Source organism: Schistocerca americana, chromosome 1 (assembly GCF_021461395.2).
Source record: "Schistocerca americana isolate TAMUIC-IGC-003095 chromosome 1, iqSchAmer2.1, whole genome shotgun sequence".
NCBI classification, from domain to species: Eukaryota; Metazoa; Arthropoda; class Insecta; order Orthoptera; family Acrididae; genus Schistocerca; species Schistocerca americana.
Window position 1 is genome coordinate 509169033 of NC_060119.1, and position 25755 is coordinate 509194787.

Below are 25755 nucleotides of genomic sequence, written 5' to 3' on the forward strand. Positions count from 1 at the left end.
GTGTTTGAAAATACTTTCTGATGAATGTATGCTATCTAGCAAATTAAAGCATCATTTGGAAAGTGTCCTGAAGTACGACATGGTCAAATCACGAGGACATTTTTATACAAAACTGAGTCAAATGAAAGAACAAAAATTATCATTTTCCAAGGAGGTAAAATTCTCAAATAAAGCACTTATAGCATCCTACAATGCAGCTTACCAAGCAACAACATGCAAGAAAGCCCATACGATTCCAGAAGAACTAATCCTACCATGCGCTACTGGCATGATGTTTATTATGCTTGGAGAATCTATGACAAAACAGCTTTGCCCATTCCTTTCTCTGACGCTACAATTAGTTGTTGAATTCAAGATTTAGGAGAGGATCTCCATGAAGAAATTATATAAAAAGTTACAGGGAGGGATTTTGGTTTGCAACTTGATGACGCTACTGATAGCAATAGAGATGCCCATTTAATTTGCTATGCTTGATTTATTGAAAAATGTAATGAACTGACTGAAGATTTTTTTTAAAGCACGCACAAAGATTTGTTTGAAATAGTGGTGAACTTCATACCAGAAACTCAAATTTACTGGGCTCATTTTGTTTGTTTGTTTGTTTGTGTGTGTGTGTGTGTGTGTGTGTGTGTGTGTGTGTGTGCGTGTGTGCCGATTGTGCACAGTCCAAATTGGGGTGTTACAGTGGTCTAAAAGCACTTATGTGTGGCAAAGTTCCTCATATTATGTGAACCCACTGCATTATACATAGAGAAGCATTTACTTCACAACATTTGAGTGTTGATCTGAATCACATACTGCAAACTGTCATAAATGTGGTGAACCCGTCGTCAGGAAGCTAGATTTTTTTAGAGAAATGTATCAAGAGACAGGGACTAACCATACATTATAGCAGCACTCATGGGCTTTCCACGTGATGTGTATTATCACACATTTTTTAACTTAGATGAGAAGTCTGTTCTTACTGGGAAGAAGAATATATCAGTGTTGAGTGCTTTCTGAACACTGACTTTCTATTAAGGGCTGCATACTTGTGTGATATATTTAAGATGTTAAATTCACTGAATAAGTCTCTGTGAAGAAGTAAAACTCATTTCAATTCAGCTTATTGACAAAGTTTCAGCCTTCAAAAAGGAACTTCTTCTTTGCAAAGGAAAAATGAACGATGGAGTATAAGTCGACTGCTTCCTGTGTTTGCAGCATTTAATAAGGGGCAATGAGATGGCTCTTACAGCAATTACTTTTTCTATAATAGAAGGATATTTATCTGAAGTTCATGTTCATTTTGAAAAGTTTTCCTGAAAACTATGACAGATTTCAGTGGGTTCAAAATTCCTTTGGTAATGATTCTCCTTCTGAGTTCAATACTGCTGAAGAGGAACAGTTCACAGAACTTTTTTCAGGTTTATCACTGAAAGTGAAGTTTTCGCCAATAACATTGTCAACATTTTGGTATCCAGTAAGAAAAGAGATTCCAAGCTTGAGCAAGAAAGCACTTAAGGCATTATTTTCTTTTGTAACATCCTATCTTTGTAAGAGTGTCTTTTTGGCAATGGTTGTCATTAAAACCAAGTATCGACCAAGAATCTGTGCAGAGAAGGAAATGAGTGAAGCTGTAGTTCATGTGGTGTGAAGATTGACAAGTTGGGTAACAAAAAGCTAGCTAAAGTGTCACACTGAAGTGAGTAGTATTTTATTCATAACTTTTTTTCTTATTAATTACTTCAGTTTTAACAAGGTATCACATAGGGGAGCAACAGAAACAATGCAACTGGTCAGGAGAGCCACAAACTAAAAAAGATTGAGAACCATGAGAACAGATTGTCGAAAGTATTAAAACACACATCTGTTGAAATTCATTCTGTTCACTGGAGAGTTTGTCTGGTTCCTTCCTTTAGTAGTATAAATCTCCAGTTCTTCTAAAATGTCTAACAGTGTGTTTATCAACTTAATGTAAAATTTATAGTTGCTTGTTAATGTTACCAATATAATGGCTCTCAATTTAATCTGATGTTTCACCCTGACTTTCACAGTGGTGTACTTTACTTTATCATATTCTGTTAATACATGCAGTTTATTTATTTTCTATATATTCCTCTTTATTTTGTTATTGTGGTGTTTACTATTTCTGGATCATTCATTTGCAAGGGTGCCATCTCTTAATATTTCAAGTGCTTTCTTCACTTCTGCTGGGCATAATGGAAGCTTTATTGTTTTTGTGGACACAGAGTAAAAGTACACTTGTTTCTGATGTAGCAGATGATAGGAATGGGCAATGATAACCATGTTCATACATGTTGGTTACCTAAATGTTTGAAATGCATGTCTGTTTTTGTTATAAACTGTTAAATCCAATAAAGTTATCTTTCCATCTACTTCATGTTCTCTCATGAATCTGATCATGGAATACATACTGGTCAATTTTTTCAGCCAAGTTTCATTTTGTTACCTCTGAAAAGAATAAATGAGTCATTAATGTATCTTTTTGTAGTATACTATGTTGGTAACATGTTTGGAATCACCAAGAAAAAATCTCTATGTTAGTAAAAATAAAATTCAGGCAAATTAAGACACTGTTACCAATACAATGTGCTAAAAAAGATACCTCAATGACTCTGTTATTCTTTACAGAGGCAACAAACAGCAAAGAACTGACCAGTATGCATTCAAATAACAAATACATGACAGAACATGAAGTAGATGGAAAGACAAATTTTCTAGATTTGACGATTTATAACACAAATGGCAGACATGAATTCTGAATATCTAGGAAACCAGCATGTATGGAAGTGATTATCAATGCCTAGTCCAATCATCTGCTACATCTGAAACAAGCATATTTTTACTCTACGATACACAGAGAAATGGCTTCCATTATGTCCAGTAGAAGTGAAGAAAGAACTTGGCATATTAAGACAGGTCAGCTTTCCAAATGAATGACCCAGAAATAGTAAACACCACAAATAACAAAATTAAAAAGAATATAAAGAAAAGAAAATAAACTACATATACAAATGGCCTCTGATAATGTCAAGTACACTGCTATGAAATGGACAGGCAAAACATCACATAAAACTCAGCACATATTCCTGAGAAATGGCATTAAGATTGTAATCAGGACATTAGATAATATAAAAACACAAATGTGTCATAACTTACAACATAAGGATAATTAATATCGGAAATCTGATGTCTATGAAATATCATACTGTTATTGCAAAAAAAGCTATGTCGGCCAGGCAAGCATGCCTTTGACGTAAGATTTAAAGAGCACAAGAGCACACCTATGCCAGCAATAAGATGGCACTACTCTTATATATACAAAAGAAGGACACAATGCTGCTAACATTGATGATCAACTACAAATTTTACATACTGTAGAAGAAAGTGAATGGTTAGACACTTTAGAGGAACCGAAGATTTATATTACAAAATGGAAGAAATCAGACAAACTTCTCAAAGAGCAGAATGAGTTTGCAGCAGATATATTTTTTAAAATTTATAATAATCTATTCATTTGAGAGAGTTGGCGTCTCCTAAATGCATGTTCCAACTGATGGTATGGTCTTCCTATGAGCGAGTGCTGCACTGTGCCATCCAGGCCATGCTGTCCCTGATAGCATCTGCACAGAAAATGTAAACCCACTTTGCAAATGGAAGAAGAGTGCTAGTGAGCTGCAGCAGAATGATGCCCTTGTCATCCAGTCCCTATCTTCTCTTCTAACATGGGAAAGGTCCTATCAAACGTGTTCAAACCTACCCTGAAATTTTTCACGCAGGAAGAATACACCAAAAGAAATTCACTGTCAAATTTTAGCTGCGAAGGTACACTGCTAGCATTTTAAAAAATACATTACAGTTACTCATTTTCATCACATCAAGAATCATTTACAAAACTGGTTTGACAGCCCTTCCTTCCTGGTGTGCAAATCAGCAAATAAGTAGATGTAGGCATGAGAAGAGGATGTAGTGCCCCATATTCACATAGGTGAATTTTAAGCACTAAAACCATACCAAAAATCTCTCAGATCATTAATTTTTTTGAATAACTTGCAGTTCATATTGGTAGCTAAACTACATCTACATGTACATGTACATTTATACTCCGCAAGCCACCCACGGTGTGTGGCGAAGGGCACTTTATGTGCCACTATCATTACCTCCCTTTCCTGTTCCAGTCACGTATGGTTCGCAGGAAGAACGACTGCCGGAAAGCCTCTGTGCACGCTCAAATCTCTCTAATTTTACATTCGTGATCTCCTCGGGAGTTATAAGTAGGGGGAAGCAATATATTCGATACCTCATCCAGAAATGCACCCTCTTGAAACCTGGACAGCAAGTTACACCGCGATGCAAAGCGCATCTCTTCCAGAGTCTGCCACTTGAGTTTGCTAAACATCTCCGTAATGCTATCACGCTTACCAAATAACCCTGTGACGAAATGTGCCGCTCTTCTTTGGATCTTCTCTATCCCCTCTGCCAACCCGAACTGGTACGGATCCCACACCAATGAGCAATACTCAAGTATAAGTCAAACGAGTGTATTGTAAGCCACCTCCTTTGTTGATGGACTACATTTTCTAAGGACTCTCCCAATGAATCTCAACCTGGCACCTGCCTTACCAACAATTAATTTTATATGATCATTCCACTTCAAATCGTTCCATATGCATACTCCCAGATATTTTACAGAAGTAACTGCTACCAGTGCTTGTTCCGCTATCATATAATCAAACAATAAAGGATCCTTCTTTCTATGTATTCGCAATACATTACATTTGTCTATGTTAAGGGTCAGTTGCCACTCCCTAGACCAAGTGCCTATCCGCTGAAGATCTTCCTGCATTTCGCTGCAATTTTCTAATGCTGCAACTTTTCTGTATACTACAGCATCATCCGCGAAAAGCCGCATGGAACTTCCAACACTATCTACTAGGTCATTTATATATATTGTGAAAAGCAATAGTCCCATAACACTCCCCTGTGGCACGCCAGAGGTTACTTTGACGCAGGGCTTCACAACATACGTGCTCGCGGAGCAAGCTGTGAGCAGCAAGGCGCGAGCACGGAGCAGCGCGAGCACGCTACCCCCCACTACCGGACCAGAGCGGAGAGTGGGGAGAGTCACGTGGGGCACACAACAGCTGCCGCCAGTCAATGTAAATCTGCGGCCACCTGCAGGGATATCACTCACGAATTATTACTGCGACAAATGAAACAAATAAAGGAGAATGTACACGTGCCACATAATTTTATTAGCTTAGTGTATGCCTCTACATTCGTATTAATTTGTGAACTGTTATACAATAAAAGATGTCACTGAAGTGTGGGATTCTCAGTTATCTTGTACTTTTTGCTCTTTACAATTGCGTCTACGTTCGGAGTAAGTGTTCTTGTGCATTGTAGGCGCAGCGTGCAGTTTAAATTTTGATCAGACAATGCATTTCTCAGGCACATCTTGTTACATTTCATTGCAGAGAATAGTTGTTCACAAACATACGTGGAACCGAACATTGATATTATTGTAGCTGCCAATTTGTGCAAACGAGGAAATCTATCCTGAAGGAAGTGTCTGTAGAATTCCAAAATGTTTTTCTTGTTCTGAAATTTGTCTCTGTATTCTCTGTCACACTGGAGGTCAATAATTTCTAGTTGCAGCTCAGGACGAATCTCTTCAATATTCGCTGAATATGGAGAGGAGAACAGATCAAAATCACTGTCTAGTGCTGTCAGATCTTGAAAGCGCTGATCAAATTCTTCCTTAAGGGCAACTAAACTATGTGAATAACGTTCACAGTCTTTGTGAACACCTTGCACGGATGATAATTTAGGAAAATGAGCTAGATTTCCTGTTTCCAGTTGACTCACCCAAAGCGTCAATTACATTTTAAAAGCTCGTGTTAGATCTATGAAATGAGTAATTAGCAGATCTTTACCTTGTAGTGAAATGTTCAAAGCATTCAGATGGCTAGTTAAATCTGCTAAGAACGCGAGATCACATTTCCATGAAGGCTCTTTCAATTCAGGAACACACATGTTATTTATTTCCATGAACATATTTATCCCATCTAATAGGCAAAAAAATCGATTTAATAATTCGCCACAACTAAGCCAGCGGACCTCGCTGTAATAAGGCAGGCTACCATACTGGCTTTCATGCTCAAGAAAGCTTTTAAATTGCCTGTGTTGTAGCCCATGCTTCCGTATATAGTTGGTTGTACGAACAACAACACTCATCACATTTTTTAGAGTGATACTCTTTGCACATAAGTTTTCCTGGTGGATCACAAAGTGAACGCCCCTTATTTCATTCGGCACGGTCAGTTTTTGCATTTTCTCCTTCAACAGCGTAACGAAACCTGACTTTTTCCCGGTCATCGCTGGTGCACAATCTGTAGACACTGAAACTAAAGAATTCCACGACAATCCTATATTTCCAACACTTTCTTCAACACTACTTAAAATATCACCTCCGGTTGTAGTGTTCTTCATGGCTGCTACATCGAGGAGCTCCTCCCTCACCTGAAGATCTCTATTAACACCTCTAATAAATATGGCAAGCTGCACTGTTCCAGTGATATCAACACTTTCGTCCAGAGCTAGACAATACGCCATAAAATCTTTACAGATATTTGCAAGCTGGCTCTGGACGTCGTCTGCCATGTCCTGTATGTGACGCATAATGGCCATGTTAGATAATGGCACAATCCGAAACTGTTCAACTTGAGATGCACTCAAATGTTCCGCTGCAACTACCAAACATACTTCTATTAAATCGCCATAGTGAAGGGGCGCAGGGATTTTGCTAAAAGCAAAGCAATTTTGTAACTCACTCTGAGAGCTGCCTCAATTGATTTTTCTTCGTCGTCCAGATCTTCTTCGGATAGCTTTTTTTAAGTTTAATAACTTCCTGTGCACGATCTGGTCCATCACATTTTCCACTTCCGTAGTCTTTCGCGTGGTACGACATATAATGTTGCTGCAAATTAAATTTCCTAAAAGAATTCAGCGTTTTGTGACATACTAAACATTTTGCAACACCATCTTTTTCTGTACACGGATACAATTCCTCCCAATGGGGATTGAACTGTGAAAGCATGGTTGGGGTTACACAACGGCAACTTGACATGATTCTTAACCAGCGAAGTGACTGTTAGAGCTGATGGTAGTACTTTAAACGTTACACACAGTCGGCGCGAATTCAATAGGCATGCTGCGGCCCTATTCAAATATGCGAGTGCATTTCCCCTCCTTCCCTACTCCGCGACCTTGAACCTGCTCGCGAGCACGTGCCTGAGCAGACGCGAGTACTCGCGCTCAAAACCGGCCAGTTGTTAAGCCCTGCTTTAACATCTGTAGATGCCTCTCCATTGAGAACAACATGCTGTGTTCTGTTTGCTAAAAACTCTTCAATCCAACCACACAGCTGGTCTGATATTCCGTAGGCTCTTACTTTGTTTGTCAGGCGACAGTGCGGAACTGTATCAAATGCCTTCCGGAAGTCAAGAAAAATGGCATCTACCTGGGAGCCTGTATCTAATATTTTCTGGGTCTCATGAACAAATAAAGCGAGTTGGGTCTCACACGATCGCTGTTTCCAGATTCCATGTTGATTACTACAGAGTAGATTCTGGGTTTCCAGAAATGACATGATACGCGAGCAAAAAACATGTTCTAAAATTCTACAACAGATTGATGTCAGTGATATAGGCCTATAGTTTTGCGCATCTGCTCGACGACCCTTCTTGAAAACTGAAACTACCTGTGCTCGTTTCCAATCATTTGGAACCTTCCGTTCCTCTAGAGACATGCGGTACACGGCTGTTAGAAGAGGGGCAAGTTCTTTCGCATACTCTGTGTAGAATCTAATTGGTATCCCATCAGGTCCAGTGGACTTTCCTCTGTTGAGTGATTTCAGTTGCTTTTCTATTCCTTGGACACTTATTTTGATGTCAGCCATTTTTCGTTCATGTGAGGATTTAGAGACGGAAATGCAGTGCGGTCTTCCTCTGTGAAACAGCTTTGGAAAAAGGTGTTTAGTATTTCAGCTTTCCACATGTCATCCTCTGTTTCAATGCCATTATCATCCCAGAGTGTCTGGATATACTGTTTTGATCCACTTACTGATTTAACGTAAGACCAGAACTTCCTAGGATTTTCTGTCAAGTCGGTACATAGAATTTTACTTTCGAATTCACTGAACGCTTCATGCATAGCCCTCCTTACGCTAACTCTGACATAGTTTAGCTTCTGTTTGTCTGAGAGGTTTTGGCTGCGTTTAAATTTGCAGTGAAGCTCTCTTTGCTTTGGCAGTAGTTTCTTAACTTTGTTGTTGAACCACGGTGGGTTTTTCCCGTCCCTCACAGTTTTACTCGGCACATACCTGTCTATAATGAATTTTATGATTGCCTTAAACTTTTCCCATAAACACTCAACATTAAGTGTCGGAACAGAAATTTTTGTTTTGACCAGTTAGGTAGTCTGAAATCTGCCTCCTATTACTCTTGCTAAACAGATAAACCTTCCTCCCTTTTGTATATTCCTATTTACTTCCATATTCAGGGATGCTGCAACGGCCTTGTGATCACTGATTCCCTGTTCTGCACTTTTTTTTTTTTTTATCAGTCTACTGACTGGTTTGATGCGGCCCGCCATGAATTCCTTTCCTATGCTAGCCTCTTCATCTCAGAGTAGCACTTGCAACCTACGTCCTCAATTATTTGCTTGACATATTCCAATCTCTGTCTTCCTCTACAGTTTTTGCCCTCTACAACTCCCTCTAGTACCATGGAAGTCATTCCCTCATGTCTTAGCAGATGTCCTATCATCCTGTCCCTTCTCCTTATCAGAGTTTTCCACATATTCCTTTCCTCTTCGATTCTGCGTAGAACCTCCTCATTCCTTACCTTATCAGTCCGCCTAATTTTCAACATTCGTCTATAGCACCACATCTCAAATGCTTCGATTCTCTTCTGTTCCGGTTTTCCCACAGTCCATGTTTCACTACCATACAATGCTGTACTCCAGACATACATCCTCAGAAATTTCTTCCTCAAATTAAGGCCGGTATTTGATATTAGTAGACTTCTCTTGGCCAGAAATGCCTTTTTTGCAATAGCGAGTCTGCTTTTGATGTCCTCCTTGCTCCGTCCGTCATTGGTTATTTTGCTGCCTAGGTAGCAGAATTCCTTAACTTCATTGACTTCGTGACCGTCAATCCTGATGTTAAGTTTCTCGCTGTTCTCATTTCTACTACTTCTCATTACCTTCGTCTTTCTCCGATTTACTCTCAAACCATACTGTGTACTCATTAGACTGTTCATTCCGTTCAGCAGATCATTTAATTCTTCTTCACTTTCACTCAGGATAGCAACGTCATCAGCAAATCGTATCATTGATATTCTTTCACCTTGTATTTTAATTCCACTCCTGAACCTTTCTTTTATTTCCATCATTGCTTCCTCGATGTACAGATTGAAGGGTAGGGGCAAAAGGCTACAGCCTTGTCTTACACCCTTCTTAATACGAGCACTTCGTTCTTGATCGTCCACTCTTATTATTCCCTCTTGGTTGTTGTACATATTGTATATGACCTGTCTCTCCCTATAGCTTACCCCTACTTTTTTCAGAATCTCGAACAGCTTGCACCATTTTATACTGTCGAACGCTTTTTCCAGGTCGACAAATCCTATGAAAGTGTCTTTATTTTTCTTTAGCCTTGCTTCCATTATTAGCCGTAACGTCAGAATTGCCTCTCTCGTCCCTTTACTTTTCCTAAAGCCAAACTGATCGTCACCTAGCGCATTCTCAATTTTCTTTTCCATTCTTCTGTATATTATTCTTGTAAGCAGCTTCGATGCATGAGCTGTTAAGCTGATTGTGCGATAATTCTCACACTTGTCAGCTCTTGCCGTCTTTGGAATTGTGTGGATGATGCTTTTCCGAAAGTCAGATGGTACATCGCCAGACTCATATATTCTACACACCAACATGAATAGTCGTTTTGTTGCACTTACAGAGTCGAAAAGTTCGGGTCTGTTTGTTATCAGTAGGTCCAAGATGTTATCTCCATGAGTCAGTTCTCTGTTTAATTGCTCAAAGTAATTTTCAGATAGTGCACTCAGTATAATGTCACTCGATGCTCTGTCCCTACCACCCATCCTAAACATCTGAGTGTCCCAGTCTATATCTGGTAAATTGAAATTTCCACCCAAGAGTATAGCATGCTGAGGAAATTTATGTGAAATGTATTCCAGATTTTCTCTCAGTTGTTCTGCCACTAATGCTGCTGAGTCGGGAGGTCGGTAAAAGGAGCCAATTATTAACCTCGCCCGGTTGTTGAGTATAATCTCCACCTATAATAATTCACAGGAACTATCCCCTTCTATTTCACTACAGGATAAACTACTACTAACAGTGACAAACACGCCACCACCGGTTGCATGCAACCTATCCTTTCTAAACACCGTCTGTGCCTTTGTAAAAAATTCGGCAGAATTTATCTCTGGCTTCAGCCAGCTTTCCGTACCTATAACGATTTCAGCTTCGGTGCTTTTTATCAGCACTTGAAGTTCCGGTACTTTACCAAAGCAGCTTTGACAGTTTACAATTACAATACCGATTGCTGCTTGGTCCCCACATGTCCTGACTTTGCCCTGCACCCTTTGAGGCTGTTGCCCTTTCTGTACTTGGTCAAGGCCATCTAACCTAAAAAACCGCCACAAAACCCCTGGTACCCGTGTAGCCGCCTGCTGTGTGTTGTGGACTCCTGACCTATCCAGTGGAACCTGAAACCCCACCACCCTATGGCGCAAGTCGAGGAATCTGCAGCCCATATGGTTGCAGATCCATCTTAGCCTCTGATTAGACCCTCGGCTCTGTACCAAAGGTCCGCAGTCAGTCCTGTTGATGATGCTGCAGATGGTGAGCTCTGCTTTCATCCCACTAGCGAGACTGGCAGTCTTCATCAAATCAGATAGCCGCTGGAAGCCAGAGAGCATTTCCTCCAATCCATAGCGACACACATCATTGGTGCCAACATGAGCGACCACCTGCAGATGGGTGCACCCTGTACCCTTCATGGCATCCGGAAGGACCCTTTCCACATCTGGAATGACTCCCCCGTATGCACACAGAGCGCAGATTGGTTTTCTTCCCCTCCCTTGCAGCCATATCCCTAAGGGGCCCCATTATGCGGCTGATGTTGGAGCTCCCAACTACCAGTAAGCCCACCCTCTGCGACCGCCTGGACCTTTCAGACTGAGGGGCAACCTCTGGAACAGGACAAGCAGTCATGACCGGCTGAAGATCAGTATCAGCCGAAACCGGTTCATCAGACAAAATGGAGAGGCCTTCCGTTCAGCCCTCCGGAATGTCTTTCGCCCCCTGCCACACCTTGAGACGACCTCCCACTCTACCACGGGTCAGGGGTCAGCCTCAATGTGGGCAGTATCCCGGGCAGCCACAGCCGTAGTCCGATCGGGGGATGTGTGGAACGAGCTGGCCATCCCTGACAAACCCCCGTCCGGACCCCCACAGTGATGCCCATTGGCAACAGCCTCAAGCTGTGTGACCGAAGCCAACACTGCCCGAAGCTGGGAGCGAAGGGATGCCAACTCAGCTTGCATCCGAACACAGTAGTCGCAGTCCCTATCCATGCTAAATACTGTTGTGCAAAGAGCGTCTACAGAGAGGACAAACAATTTGACACAAAATTTAAACGGTTATTAAAATACAAGACTGCCTAGTAAATCCATAATGCTGCTACTTGCACACTGCTGACACTAGGCTCGGTGGCAGAAGGCTAACTGTACTGCCAGTAACGTACAAAACTGTTGCAGATGTAATTGTTATACAAGTGACTAGCACAGGAAAGAAAATTGAGGCAAAGTATGATGTTACATTACAGATAACTTCCATCAATTGGGACTTTGATTTGTTGACATTAAATATTTTATAATATTTCCGGTAGCACAGTTCTCATGATAATTTTTGAATAGTGTATATTTTGCAAACACTGAAACAGTTCCTTGCTTACTCCCTGTAGTTATCACAAAAATGAAAAGTGCCTACTAAGTGACGAAAACAAACATTTTCCTTACATCAGGGACACATGACAAAAGAAAAAGTAATGCATTTGGGCATTTGCAGAAATTAATAGTTTTATTTGAGCAGAAATGGAATGGAGTAAGAAATGGCCATGGTCATTTTTATTAAATTGTGCTGAGTACCAAGCCTACTTGATCAAATCTGTATAACATGGTGATGCAAACTGACAATGCAGAAATGCCTGAATGCTAACAATAGTGTTCCGCTGATAAACCTGAAATGACAAAGAGCAATCAGAGATTATATCATCCAACAATTTACAGAAAAATGCTTTACATTGTTGGATTTTTTTAAATGAGAGGCTGAATCTCATTATTATTTACAGGTGGAATCCGAATTATATTAACAGTTTTTTCGTTTTCCTCCTAAATAAGTGTCGTATGTCCAGGCCAAGAGTCCAACAAAAGCAATGAATTATTTTCTGCAAATGGTAATATGACATTTCGGACGTAACAAAGAAAATTATTCTCTCCTATTTTTCAAAATTTTGCTATGCTGATTACAAGACTTTTGTAAGAAAAGTGTCCTTTTGCTACTGTAGACAGAGATAAAGCTGCAGAAACAGTAATCCACTGATAAGAATCACTAGCATTATTGAGTATGAGTGCATCACAGCAGACATTGACTGTACAAGCAACTCTGTCTCCCCCCCCCCCCCCTCCCCCCACTCAAAATGATAAGGAGTGGTTTGCATGAGACATGACTGATTGGCTTTATATGCAGTTTTTATGTAATAACAAGAAGCTCCATCTTCATGTCAGCTATGAATCTCTCTATAGTATTACCTATTAATGACATCTCCTCTGCACATACTTGAGGTACAGTGCATAATTCTGTGGCATCATTTTCGATATAATTTCTTGGATCTTTTTAATCAGGTCAAAGATGCTTGGAAATGTTCATCTCACTTGCAATTCAGCGTGCTCAGTCTCGTAGATCTCCCTCAGTAACAGAGCACTGACTCTCATGAGAAGTTATAAATCTTTTGAAAATTTTTGTCTCCACCTTTGGTTAGTTTCATTTTGGCATGTATTTATTAATTTGTGTAAAATTTTGTTCCATTTATACAATTCATGTTCAGATTTTATGGTATGAAACCAGCTTTTCATGCTGCCTAAGTTTATGCATTCTCTCCCTCTTTCATTTAACGAAAAAATTTACAGCCATTTCTTTCTCCCTGAAAGCCATTACTGTACATGTTTCCTTTGGGTATAGAAAGCAATTTATTTTTGGTCTGAAGTTAAATTACTACAACACCCATTGTTTGAACCACAGTTTATCGAATCACTCAAGTCATTTCCCATCTCTTCTAATGATTCTATAATTTCTAACAAAATGTTGAAATAATTGAAATGATTGCCCAAGAAATTAAGTAACAAATAACGCAGACATATGTCTTCGGGAGAAATGGGCGATTCCAACTGCATACCACGTTCTTCATATTTCATCTTTGTAGGACTGAAGACATTAACTGGATTCCACATCAGTGTGAACCTCTGGAATCTGCACAAAAACAGATTGATTAGCAAACATATACCAAGAAACCACAAGGAAAATTAATTCAGTTTCATCTCCATGGTTAAAACTTAGCAATGCAGCAAAGACAACTGCTAATTATTATGAATATTAAACAAGTTGCTAATTCAAGCAAATAGTAATTGTAAACAATTGTGTCAGAGAAATTATCAACAGCTGAAATTCGTTTTACAAATACCAACAGCGTTGCACTGTGTTATCCATTTACCAATGTGCCATCAACTGAGGATATGTGCCTGCCGTGTTGCACAGCTATGGCAGTGGTGTACATTTCTCCAGAGGCCTGGTGACCTATGACTTTGATCAATTTCAATATTACTTAATACTTGCAGTTTCAATATCACTTAATACCTGCAGTGTATCTTAGCAGCTAAAATTTTGACAATGTGTTTCTTTTGGCGTATTCTCTCTGCATAAAACAAATTTCAGGGAAGGTTTTGACATGTCGGATAGGACAGTTCCCTTGGAAGCTTAAGAGCAATGAGGTAAACATCTAGCAACCAGAAGTGCAGCGCCAGCAGCTGTTGGAAATATGTTTTATAAAGAATGCTCTTTTGTTCCTATTATTTAAGAGCTTACTCTGTTCTTAAGTATGATCGTCTTGATTTAACAACCTGTAGTCTATGTTTTTGTGAATAACTGATTGAAATGTTATTGTTATATTTTCCATATTTTATGGTTTTTCAAAAGAGAATATTGTCTTACAGAGGACATGTGCATCTAGTGCAAAGCATAAGGAAAGAAAAGTACACTTAACGTACCTATATAATTCCCTGATTTTTGATTTTATGTCCAGTTTGGTAATGCATGAACACAAGTTTGCCCAAAGCTGCTTTTATGATAATCCACATTTACTTTAATAGCACTTTACTTAGCCCACAAGGAGACCTAGTAAAAATACTGTTACTTGCTTAAAGGTTTTAATAGAAAATTTTTACTTTTACAGCATCTGAAGACAGCAATTGTGGCAGAAACCAAATGTGTCATAAAAAAGTCATTGAGTCAAAAAACACTTTATACTGATTCAATTCTTTAGTAGTGGTTAACAATAGCTGGGACAGCACTGTCCACTGTGGAGGCAATGCCACCTTTCCCTCGTGGAAATCATTGCATATTTATGGCTCCAATTGTATTGTGCACTGGTGTGAGCATTTCTGCACTTTTATATTATGAAAATATGATGCAGTATAGCACAGGCAAGTACAGAAATTTTACACGGAATTTTGTGTGTAGGAAAGATCTTTTTTTAAATGTGAACCCTTATTTGTTGAAAGATGCTTGCTTACATTGCTTAGAAACTTAAACAAATCTAAGATAAGTTAAATTAAAAATTACTTCCTCCACACTTTGACATTATGGTATTGCTTTCAGGTCTCATAATAAGTATGATTGTGAGAACAGTGATAAATAATTTAATGGCAGAATATTTTGACTGTTCTCCAATAACTTTCCACTGTTCATAAACGATTTTTATATCGGGGAAAGGAACATATAATGATAGGTGTCGAAGATTCAGTATGAGTTCGGTCATTATTCAGAAAATTGGTATTGACCTACTAAGAATAATTTTGTAAATTTTTTTTATAGCTGAAAAAATAATATTACCATTGTTTAATTTATCTTTATGTCATACTGAGTACAGTTTTAACAGTACATGAGATTATTGCTTACAAATTTGTCTTCCAGTATGCTACACGTGTACAACATGAATTAATTAACTACAAAGAGGGTATATTTTTTCATATGTTATTGGTAGACCTGAAAAAAGAAGTAACAACACATTCTGAGATTCACAATAATAACACGTTCCAAATGGAGGAAAGATAAGTTCCTCAGCTAATCCCATCCAACTATCTTGACTTTTAACATAAAATCCAGAGTTATCTCATTTTCATTATTTTTACATAACTTTTAAATCTTGAGTATACTCGGGTAACTTCAGAACACACCTTCAAAAAAATAAATAAATAAATAAATAAAACCTTGCTTAAATCTAATTCAGCACTGGTAGTTAAGTGCTGTGGCACTAGAGAGCATCCAGTCCTACATTTGTACTCTGGCTGTGACGTTTTTGCTGTGAAGATTGAATTCCAGGCAGAGGTGATGGATTTAGATAGCTGCTGAAGGACACCATGCTGCACTATCCTTGCACAGCGAGAGCGCCACTGTCCCACCATGTGAGTATAGCAGTCAATACCATTCCACACACATGGTTTATAGGCAGCCGCCTAGAGCAGAGGCAGTCAGTGCAGTGCTCGTGCTGATACCTTAGGATCTACTGTAGTTTAATTACCTAATTATAAGATAAACCTGAATATAAGATGACCTCTCCCTTTCTTTTAAGAGGCTCCTTGAGAAAAATTTATTTTTTATCATATTATGACTAAGCAAAACTATAAACTTTTCCGCCTAAACAGCTAACATACACCTACTTTAAACCTACACCATTTATTAACTGTCTATATATTGATAATACAAGGAGAAATAAAATAAACAAAAAGAAACTGTTTACATTCATTTTTATCTACACTGCCTTTATTTTTTACTTAGACTGTCGTGAGTGATGTCCCTATTTTTCATCGTCGTCGTCATCCTAAAAGGACAGCTGTCAAACTTATATCTTCAATGTCACTAAAAAATGTATATCTCAATGTCACAAATATCTGGCTGTTTCTTCCGAATATGTTGGAATTTCTGAGTTTGTGATTCTGGTTGGGACTGAGAACACAGCTGCTCCCCCCCCCCCCCCCCCCCCATTCTCACATTCCACATTTATGAGGAGGATGTCCATTTTCAGGTGAACATAGTGGCCCCTGTCTCTTTGATAAATGTGGCAACATATGCACAATTAGTCTCAACTGTGTTGTCTCCAGCCTTGCAGCATTTGGTGGCCTACGGGGTAAATTCTGTTCTCCTTTATGGGCACTTCTCAATCAGGGCAGTCTACAAACATGTTACATGGCTCATTACATTATTTGTTGTTGATGACCCATTGGTTACTAACATTTCTGGCCTTGAGGGCTTTACTATGGCTGGGTGATCTTTTCTCTGCTTTTTCACGTATATTTGAACTGGATTTAGAGCTCACTTCAGATTTTCAGGGACACTTCACCATTCAGCTGAACAGCACTCCCTGTTTTTACCGTGCCAGACTCATTCCAGTGGCCTTAAAAACTGCTCTGGAGCAGGAGCTCGATCATCTCCTGCCAGATGGACTTACCGAGCATGTGAAATCTAGTGCTTGGGCCACCCCACTAATCATAATCAGGAAGCTCAATGGTTCTCTTTGATTATGTGGGGATTTCAATGGTGCCATCAATGGTCAATTGCCAGTCAAAACTTATCCTATTTCCTGGACTGAGGACCACCTTACCAATCTTGCTGGTGGGGAATACTATTCAAAGACTGACCATGCCTATGCTTACTTTCAGTTGGCCTTAGATAAGGAATCTCAGAATGTTATCAACATGTCAACATGCTCTTTGGGTTATATAAGCGCAAGCAACTCCTATTTTGCATTGCCTCGGCCACCGCAATGTTCCACAGGTATATGGAACAAATGATGCAGCACATATGAGCTTGTGCAAATTATCTGGATGATTTCATTGCCACAGGACTCTTCCCTCAGGAGCATTTACATAACCTCTGCGCCCTCTTAACAATCCTGCAGGAAACAGATTTGCGTCTTTTGGAGAAGTGTTGATTTTTTTCAACCAGGAGTGGAGTATTTGGGGCACTGGAATCTGGCCTTCGGATCGTAATGTCCCCTCCATCGATTCCCTTCCCTGCTCAAGGAACTCACATGAACTGCAGGTGTGACATGTCTGCCAATGGCATGAGGACAGTTGTGGTGCACAGGAATGAGGATGGCTCCAAACAGCCAACTGCATAAGCACCTTTGCACCATGCTATTACTTGTAGATCAAAAAGGAGGCATTGGTGATAGTGTTTGCCATTACCTTCTGTGTATCACAAGCCCTTGGTTACATTATTTGGACCCTGATCCAACATCCTGGAAAGAATGGCTGAGTGCCTCCAGTGCTGGGCACTGTTCCTGAGTGCATACAATTATACCATCCCATTTTAAGCCCACAGTGCAACATTCCAACACTAATGCCTTGTCACGTCTCTCCTCTGGCCTGGACCCTGATTTCGAACAACAGAAGGTTCTCTGCTTACACACTGATGCTGCATAACAGCATACATTATGGCCGCAAGGTCCAGTGCCATCACACACCACAACACCATACTGAGGCAGAGCCTCTGATAAGTGACCCATGGCTGGACAACTACCTCAATCAACACCAGCCTCACTGTTTTGGCTGTAGCATGGCCATCAAAGAGTTACCTCACACTTTAGTCTCTGATAATGGGCCCCAATTCACAGTGTCTGCTTTATAAGAGTTTTGTGTGGCCAGTGCCAAAAAAACATATTCTCAGTCTCCTGGCCAATCCTTCCTCAAATGGTGAAACAGAATGTCTTGTTTGGGTCTTTAAACAACAAATAAAGAGGGCTGTCAAATCCTCTGACACTAACTCGGCCCTCACCCTGTTTCTGAGCACCTATTCCACCCTGCCGATTGACAATTGTAACCCTGCCAAGCTGCTCCATGAGCGGCAACTGTGGACCATGCTCCACCTTCTTATGACACCAACTCCCTCACCCCATCCTGATCATCCCCGCATTACACTCCTGGTGCAGCTGTGTTTGTCCGCTCCTACAAGAGTGCTGTGGCTTGGATGCCGGTGACAGTAGTAGAGACCCATGGGCAGCAAGTTACATCTGTCCAAACACAGAAGGGGGCTTGAGTGCCACCATCACAAACAGCTCTGGTATTGGCTTCATGCAACACACCCACTGCTACCCCTTCCCACCCACCTTCCAGTGACCAGGACTGACACCACCGGCAACTGCCAATGACTCTCCACAGGCATACCAGCACTACCTCCTGCATCCAGAGGGATTGGGAAACTCTTCAGTACCCTCACCTCCAGCGACGTCATGATGGATACTGCAGAACTTTCTCCCTTCCCACAACCGGCTGTCGAAGTGTCTGGGTCTTTACCCATACTTTCTTTCCTTCCCCATGGCATTGTCTGGGGCATTTCCAACCGTGCACGCCTGTTTTCTGTGTCAAGGGATTTGGTATTAGGTGCCACATAGGTTGAATGCCTCCTACAGGAGATGACCTAGATAGCCAATAGAGGCTCCACGGCCGTGCTGCACTGTGCTTCCACGGCAAGAGCTCCGTCGTCTCACCACTAGTATGGCAGTCAATACAGTTACACAGAGCTGGTATACAGGCAGCTGCCCAGCATACAGCTGGTCAGCGCAGTGCTTGCACTTGATACTCTTTGATAACTACCTTGCTTGTCACACGGTTACTCTCTCTGGTCTTGTCTCAGATTTGTCTCCCCACTGCTCTTGGCCTTGACATTGCTGTGGACACAGCTTGGTGCAGTGCCTCATTGTCATCTAGGTTGTTTGTCCTTGTTCTGGTCTGTTGCCTTGTTCACAGTCTGTCTGTCACATTTTATTCACCTACCGTTAGTTTGGGTTACTCTTCTGCGGGTGGCTCTCCCACATGAAGGCTTCCACTGTTCTTCATTCTTCCAGAACTCCAACATGCACACCAAAATCCAGCTACCCACTGATATAGTAGCTGTCACTAGATATCGTGTTTACTGTGTGCAGCTTTGGATACTCGACAACAAAACACGCGCTTTCAGCCTCTGGCCTGTATTGTTGCTTAGGCAGTGCTTTTGTAAAAGGATTGCTACAGTGATTCTGAGTTTGACACTGAATTTAGTAATTCAGAAAGTAAGAAGAATTACTTCATTAGAGACTCAAAATGACAACAGTTCATAAATTGAGTGAAAGTGCTCATCAGCAAAATGAGATAAATACATCCACTGTGCTCCAACCAGCTCCTCCCAAGATTTATGTTCACAGTAACCAACTGTGAAATACGTGCTTCGACTTCATAACTACACAGAAACTAAAAAATTACTTCACGTTTCAGGATAATTTAGTCAAAGTCCAGAGCACAAGTATACTCAGGATTTTATTAATGCCAATCTTCAAAAAACTGTAATTTATTATTTTGAGTTTTATAAGCTATCTTAATATCTCTGCATGTAATGTCATTCATTATAGGATGTTTTCTATTAATAAAATATATAATATTTTTGGAACATAATTTGAAAGAAAAAAAATTAATCCTTCAACTCATGATAATTTCCATTCTGTTCCTCTGCTGCCTTGAGATGGTAATGTTTCATCATCTTCTATACTGTCAACTACATATTAATGCTACAGTTCCTCACACAAAATTAAAACAATATGAAATTATTAATATTTACTTGTAAATGAGTACTTGCCACATGCGTGTATGTTCTTGATCGTAATATTTACTAGATCTTTTCCACAGTAACATTCCTTGTACTCTTCAGCTAGTTTGCTTAATGTACTGTAAAACTATAATACGAATGTACATACATGTCAATCCAGCCATTTTCGCCAATAATTTCAATAGCTCTTTCTGTATCACCAGATGAGAGATACATCTCCGCTGCTGCTCGAGGTTCATTAATATTCCTCGCCCAGTCAGCTTTCTTGCGAATCAATGCTTTACGATCAACGCTATCAACAGCACCTAGGTAATCCTGTTGAAGTAGATGACAAAAGGAAAATTATATATATAAAAATCAAACATATAGTTCACTAAAACTATTTTAAAAACTAGCGTCTTTCTTCAGCAGCGAAAAAAAGAGAGAACAACTCAACAACTTTTACACCCACATTGATAACCACACAAACTTCAAGAAAAATTTTATATTCCTAGGTACTGTTCACTCAACTCTGTAAATACAATTTTCAATTTTTTCTGTACAGAACCAAACATAGGCTAGAATTGATACCTAAGTGGCCCTCACACTGTCATTATTGTTACTGACACAAGGCCAAGAACAGTACAATAATATTGTGCAATATTTATGTCTGGCAACTGTCAACTAGAGCTCTCCTTCATAGCGAACATGTTGGTACTTGATTATATGGAATACATGCGTATTGAGTTCAAGTTACTTGTCTAGCACAACATACGCAGAACAGGTGAAATGAGTCGATACAGCTTCCAGTAAACATTTTAATGGACCAGGGGCTAATTCACAGCAGCATAGATATATTAATCACAATGATAATTAATCACAAATTAAACAAGTGAACTGTGTAATTTATCGTGTACATGTGATGTTTTCTATGTATATATTTACTGTAACAAACTGTTCTAAACTAAACTAAACAAAACAATTATTTACTGATTGAAAGCTTACATGATCTAATGCCTGTGCTGTGACTACTGTGCACAAAATAAAAACAAGTATACACAATGGCAGCTGATCTGGTTTATTTGTCCGTTCTGAGAACTGTTACAAGTAAAATACATATTTCTGCTTACTATCATGGCACCATGATCTTGTTTTCTCAACTACTGTGGACAATGAGGCATCCCATATTTCTTAACCAAAGTACCGCACAGAGCTTTCATGTACATTTTCCAGCCCAACTCCTGATCTTTCGGCATTTATTTTTTTCAGTTCTTTGTGGTATTTTGCTTGGAGTGAACTGAATTTCTCTCCATCTTAGCAGAAACTGCTGTGTATTACACACTTCCACCCTTAAATGATCCAATATAGAACACAATATACTGAGTGAGCATCACTATTTTTAAAGTTATGCAGTTTTGTCTGAAATACTGCAAAAAACCATCTACACCAATCTCTGGTGATCAGTACTACTGCACAGTACTCAGTATTGTATAATAAGTATTGAGTGTGTGAGGGCTCCTTTATAGAAGCATTAAACTTGCATCAAACAGACTGTTTTACAATTATGATTAGTTGGACTGCTGAAAATGATTGATCATGATTCTTCATGAAGTTCTGAAGATTGTTTATTGTGTCTTTGATGTACTAGATTTCAATAGGTCGTCAGTAGTTACTAAAGATTTTACATACCAACTTAAACCTCAAACTGAATTTCAAAAAATTACTTTCTGAAGCACATTTCCCATCTCCAGACACAGTGGAAAAACTAGTCAATTCTGTAATATTGAAAATAAGAAGAAAAATTTTGTGTAGTAAAATATATTCACCACTTACCTGTGCCAAGTCAAACATACGCAAATCAATGTACATATTAAGAGCTCTCTGCTCTTGACCCAAACGCTGGTACATCCGGGCAGCTTCTTTGAATTTTCCACGAAAAGCTAATATATCTGCAATGAACATTTCCTTATCCTTTTCTCCTTTACGTAATCTTTCCTGAATATAAAGCAACATTATGGTATAAAATATTATTTTCAAAATGTGAACAGCAATAAATTCTGCCACATAAGTTTGCATACAGCTTGGTAACGATAATTTATATTAAAATCATTAATGCACATTCTTAATACTATTTCTTTAAAAAATAACAATATATTTGATAAAGGACAGTGTACACATATTGCTTCTGGACAAGAAGTAATCAAAATCATGAATAAAGTAATTTTGGTGGGTCAGACTCATTTTACTCTCTCATAAATTTTATTAACAAACATACAACAGATAGTAAACAACTTAAGAATATTTTGAGATCTTTTGTGCAAGCTGCATGTTACTGTTGACTGCAGAATTATTTTTAATAGTGTTTGTGTATTTTTTCATCTGGTTTAATATTATCTGAGGTCTCGTAAACTGACATACGGCAGGGAGAGTGTGTGCTGACCGTTTTCCCCTCCATAACCGCATCCAGTGACGCCTGTGGGCTGAGGATGATATGGTGGCCAGTTGGAACCGTTCGGCCTTCCAAGGCCAGTTCGGATGGAGCTTAATTTTTTAATATCATCTGGTGCTCTTATTCATGATCTACATATTGTGTATCACTACTTCATCATAAAATGAAATATTGATGCCACTTGACATCACTATGGAATCAGAATAGCTGGCAAACATTACTGTCAACTGCTGTGGCGCCACTACCCATATGGTGCTTGCTACCAGGAGCGCCCTCTCACAAGGCCGCGCTTACCAGAATCCCCCATATAAGCCAGCCCAGGGTAATTCAATCACAGTGTTGATGCAGTGAAAGTGCATGCTGGTCGGTCTATTACTTTGGTTCTGACTATGGTCTTGGTTTACAGATGTTCATTTTTCAGACACTGTTAGTAACTGGCTGGTCTCCTGACACTGTAAGAAATAGATTTTGGCTGCACTTCTTCCTTAGATTGCTTGCACTGCCCTGGGAAGAGTTCTATAACATATCTCAGTTTGCCAAGTAAACTGGAGTGAGTCGTTGATACTTCTGACGGTAGACAACTTGGGAATTCTGACACTTTCAATTTATACTTTGAACATTTTTTGATTAGGTGAGACTACGGATCTTCAACCACAGAGCAACCATGTCCACTACTAATGCAGATTGTGAGGAGTTATCAAGAACTAATGGCAGCAATGTCATGGGCAGTAAAAGTGTTAGTGAAAGCGACAGGTGCATCTTCAATGCCATTTTACAATCTTTTAATGAACAAAGTGAAGGGTGAGAAACTTACCGCCAATGATTGCAGTTACACTCCACGGTCTGCCATATTTCTGACATGTCAAGGCAAAAGGCTATGTACTTGACAGGAAACCCTGAATTGTATCATCTAATACAAAAACTAGAGCCACTAACAAATCAGGCAGAACTTGATCAGCCTAGAATATTTTCTTTATCACAAGAACAATTTCACATCAAGACATATGTTATTGCAGACAGGTTAGAATTCTGACAGTGAAAAAAGGATCTGAATGAATCTTATGTGGACTGGGCCAACGATATACATGGATTAAGTAGAAATTGCAATTGTGAATGTTTGTGCATTTACTTTCTAATCTCAGACATTGCAGTGTAGCTCACGAAGATACAGACTGAAGGAATCACACATTGAGGAAACTGGATCTTTCTCTGATGGTTGTATTGTGAATAGGTTGAGATGTAACAAGTGGGTGCTCCCAGCTGTTATGTTATGTTATACGCCCCAAGTTTTCCAAGTTTATTATATCTCCAGTACAGTTGTTTCTGTAAAGTGTGATAAGTACACGAAAACCTGCAAATCAGTTATCCAGCAAAGTACAGTTTATATTTATTATTCTGTTTATTCTTCCCCCTGTACTGATTCCACTGATACCATCAGTTTGGCTATAGATTATGTTAATCAAAAGTTATAGTTAACTGAAGGTAATACTACCATTGAATAAGTCAATAAACCCTATAAGCTAATTGGCAGAATCCAATATAATGACCTATACTATTCGAAAGCTAAGCATTCTGACTTTCCAGTGACATATTTAAAAGTACCTGAAAATATATATGACCTTATGAAATACTAAGTTCTAAGACACTACTGTACCAATTTTAATTGCAGATTTTGCCCTAAGCACCTTTTGGCTCTGATGTTCGACTACTTACTTCTGTTACCTTAATTTTTTGTACAATATAACATACAGCACTAATTAACTAAGTCACTAATTAATAATGTAATTTACTATGATTAAAATAATACAACAGATGTATAAAGATAACATTTGCCAAGTGAAAGTTGGTAATAAACTTTCACAGAAATTTAGAACAAGCAAAGGCCTTTTACAAGGCTGTCCCATGTCACCATCATTATTTAAAATCTATATAGATATTAGCCTTAGAACATGGTCTCATAAATGTAATAGTATGGGATTAGAAATAAGAGATGGAGTTTACCTACATCATTTATTATTTGCTGATGATCAAGTAGTCGTAGCACAAGATGGGGAGGATGCTAACTATATGTGCAACCAACCAGCATTAGCATACAAAACTTGGGGTTTGAAGATTAATTACCAAAAAACAGAATACTTGACTAATGATTCAGATGAGCTATACATTGAAGGAAAGAAAATCAAAAAGATAAACACTTTCTGTTATCTAGGATCCATTTTAGAAATCGAGGGAAAATCAGAGTCAGAAATCAATAAAAGAATTAGTAGCGGACGGAGGGTCATTGGGATGCTTAACTCAGTCTTATGGAGCAGGAATGTAATGAGCAGAACTAAAAAGCTAATATACAAATCCATATTAGAGAGTGTGGTTCTGTATGGAACGGAGGCCTGGACAATTAACATGAAGCACATTAAAAAATTACAAGCTCTAGAGATGGACTTTTGAAGAAGATCGGCAAGAATCTTCAGGAAAGAAAAGATAAGGAACACCGAAGTAATAAGGAGAATGGAAATAAAAGAAAGAATATATGACGTAATGGATAGGAAGAAATTACAGTGGTACGGGCATGTACGACGAATGTAGAAAACCAGAATACCAAAATTGATACTGGAGTGGGAACCGGAGGGGAGAAGAAGAAGAGGACGACCTATGACAACCTGGCTCCAAAATGTACAGCACATAATGAAGAGAATGGGCGCAGAGGAAGAGGACACACAAGATCGAAACACTTGGAGAAATATTTTGAGATAATAGTTTAAGAACGTTTATTGTTTGTATTGTAATTTCCAAGTAAATTATTATGTTGGAGATAAGCCTCTGTAATGAGGAAAAGCTCAAAATAATAAAAAACCTTAATTTTTTGTACAATATAACATATAGCACTAATTAACTAAGTCACTAATTAATAATGTAATTTACTATGATTTTCAGTGTGGCACTTGTAAACATGATGATTCACACCATGGACCCATAATTGCATCCATATATTTTTAAATTTCTAACCAGTAACATTTTTTATAATCCAAATTGTAGTAAAAGTTTGCAGTTCATTCAAAACAGCCAAATACTACCCAGCCGATTTTCAAAGTGTTATGTAGTTTACGAAATAACAGTTTGTTCTCACCCCAGTCTTTATAAGATCAACTGATACCCAGAGTCTGCAATCTGCAGCCAGAAATCATAGAAGCAACAGCTATGTAGGTTGGTATGGGAAAGTTTGCTGCAGTCAGTCCATTATAGACTTAAAAGCTCATAAAAAGTACCGTGCTCAAGTTGAATTTCATGTCCTGTCGATTGTCTCTTAATAACTTAGTGACATTAAATTCTACTTA

The 25755-nt window shown here is 39.1% G+C and overlaps 1 protein-coding gene across 3 annotated transcripts in view; it reads right to left on the bottom strand.

Annotated features, from left to right (window-relative positions):
• Nucleotides 1-25755, bottom strand: part of LOC124604846 (intraflagellar transport protein 122 homolog) — a 239008-nt gene that overhangs the window by 96972 nt on the left and 116281 nt on the right. For all 3 annotated transcript variants that reach the window (XR_006978594.1, XM_047136514.1, XM_047136515.1), the window contains exons 14-15: nucleotides 21808-21969; nucleotides 20144-20310 (exon numbers count right to left, since the gene is read on the bottom strand). Coding sequence is in view for 2 of the 3 variants with exons in the window: in XM_047136514.1 (XP_046992470.1) it covers nucleotides 20144-20310; nucleotides 21808-21969 (329 nt within the window). In the remaining variant the exon portion in view is untranslated. The remainder of the gene's footprint in view (nucleotides 1-20143; nucleotides 20311-21807; nucleotides 21970-25755) is intronic.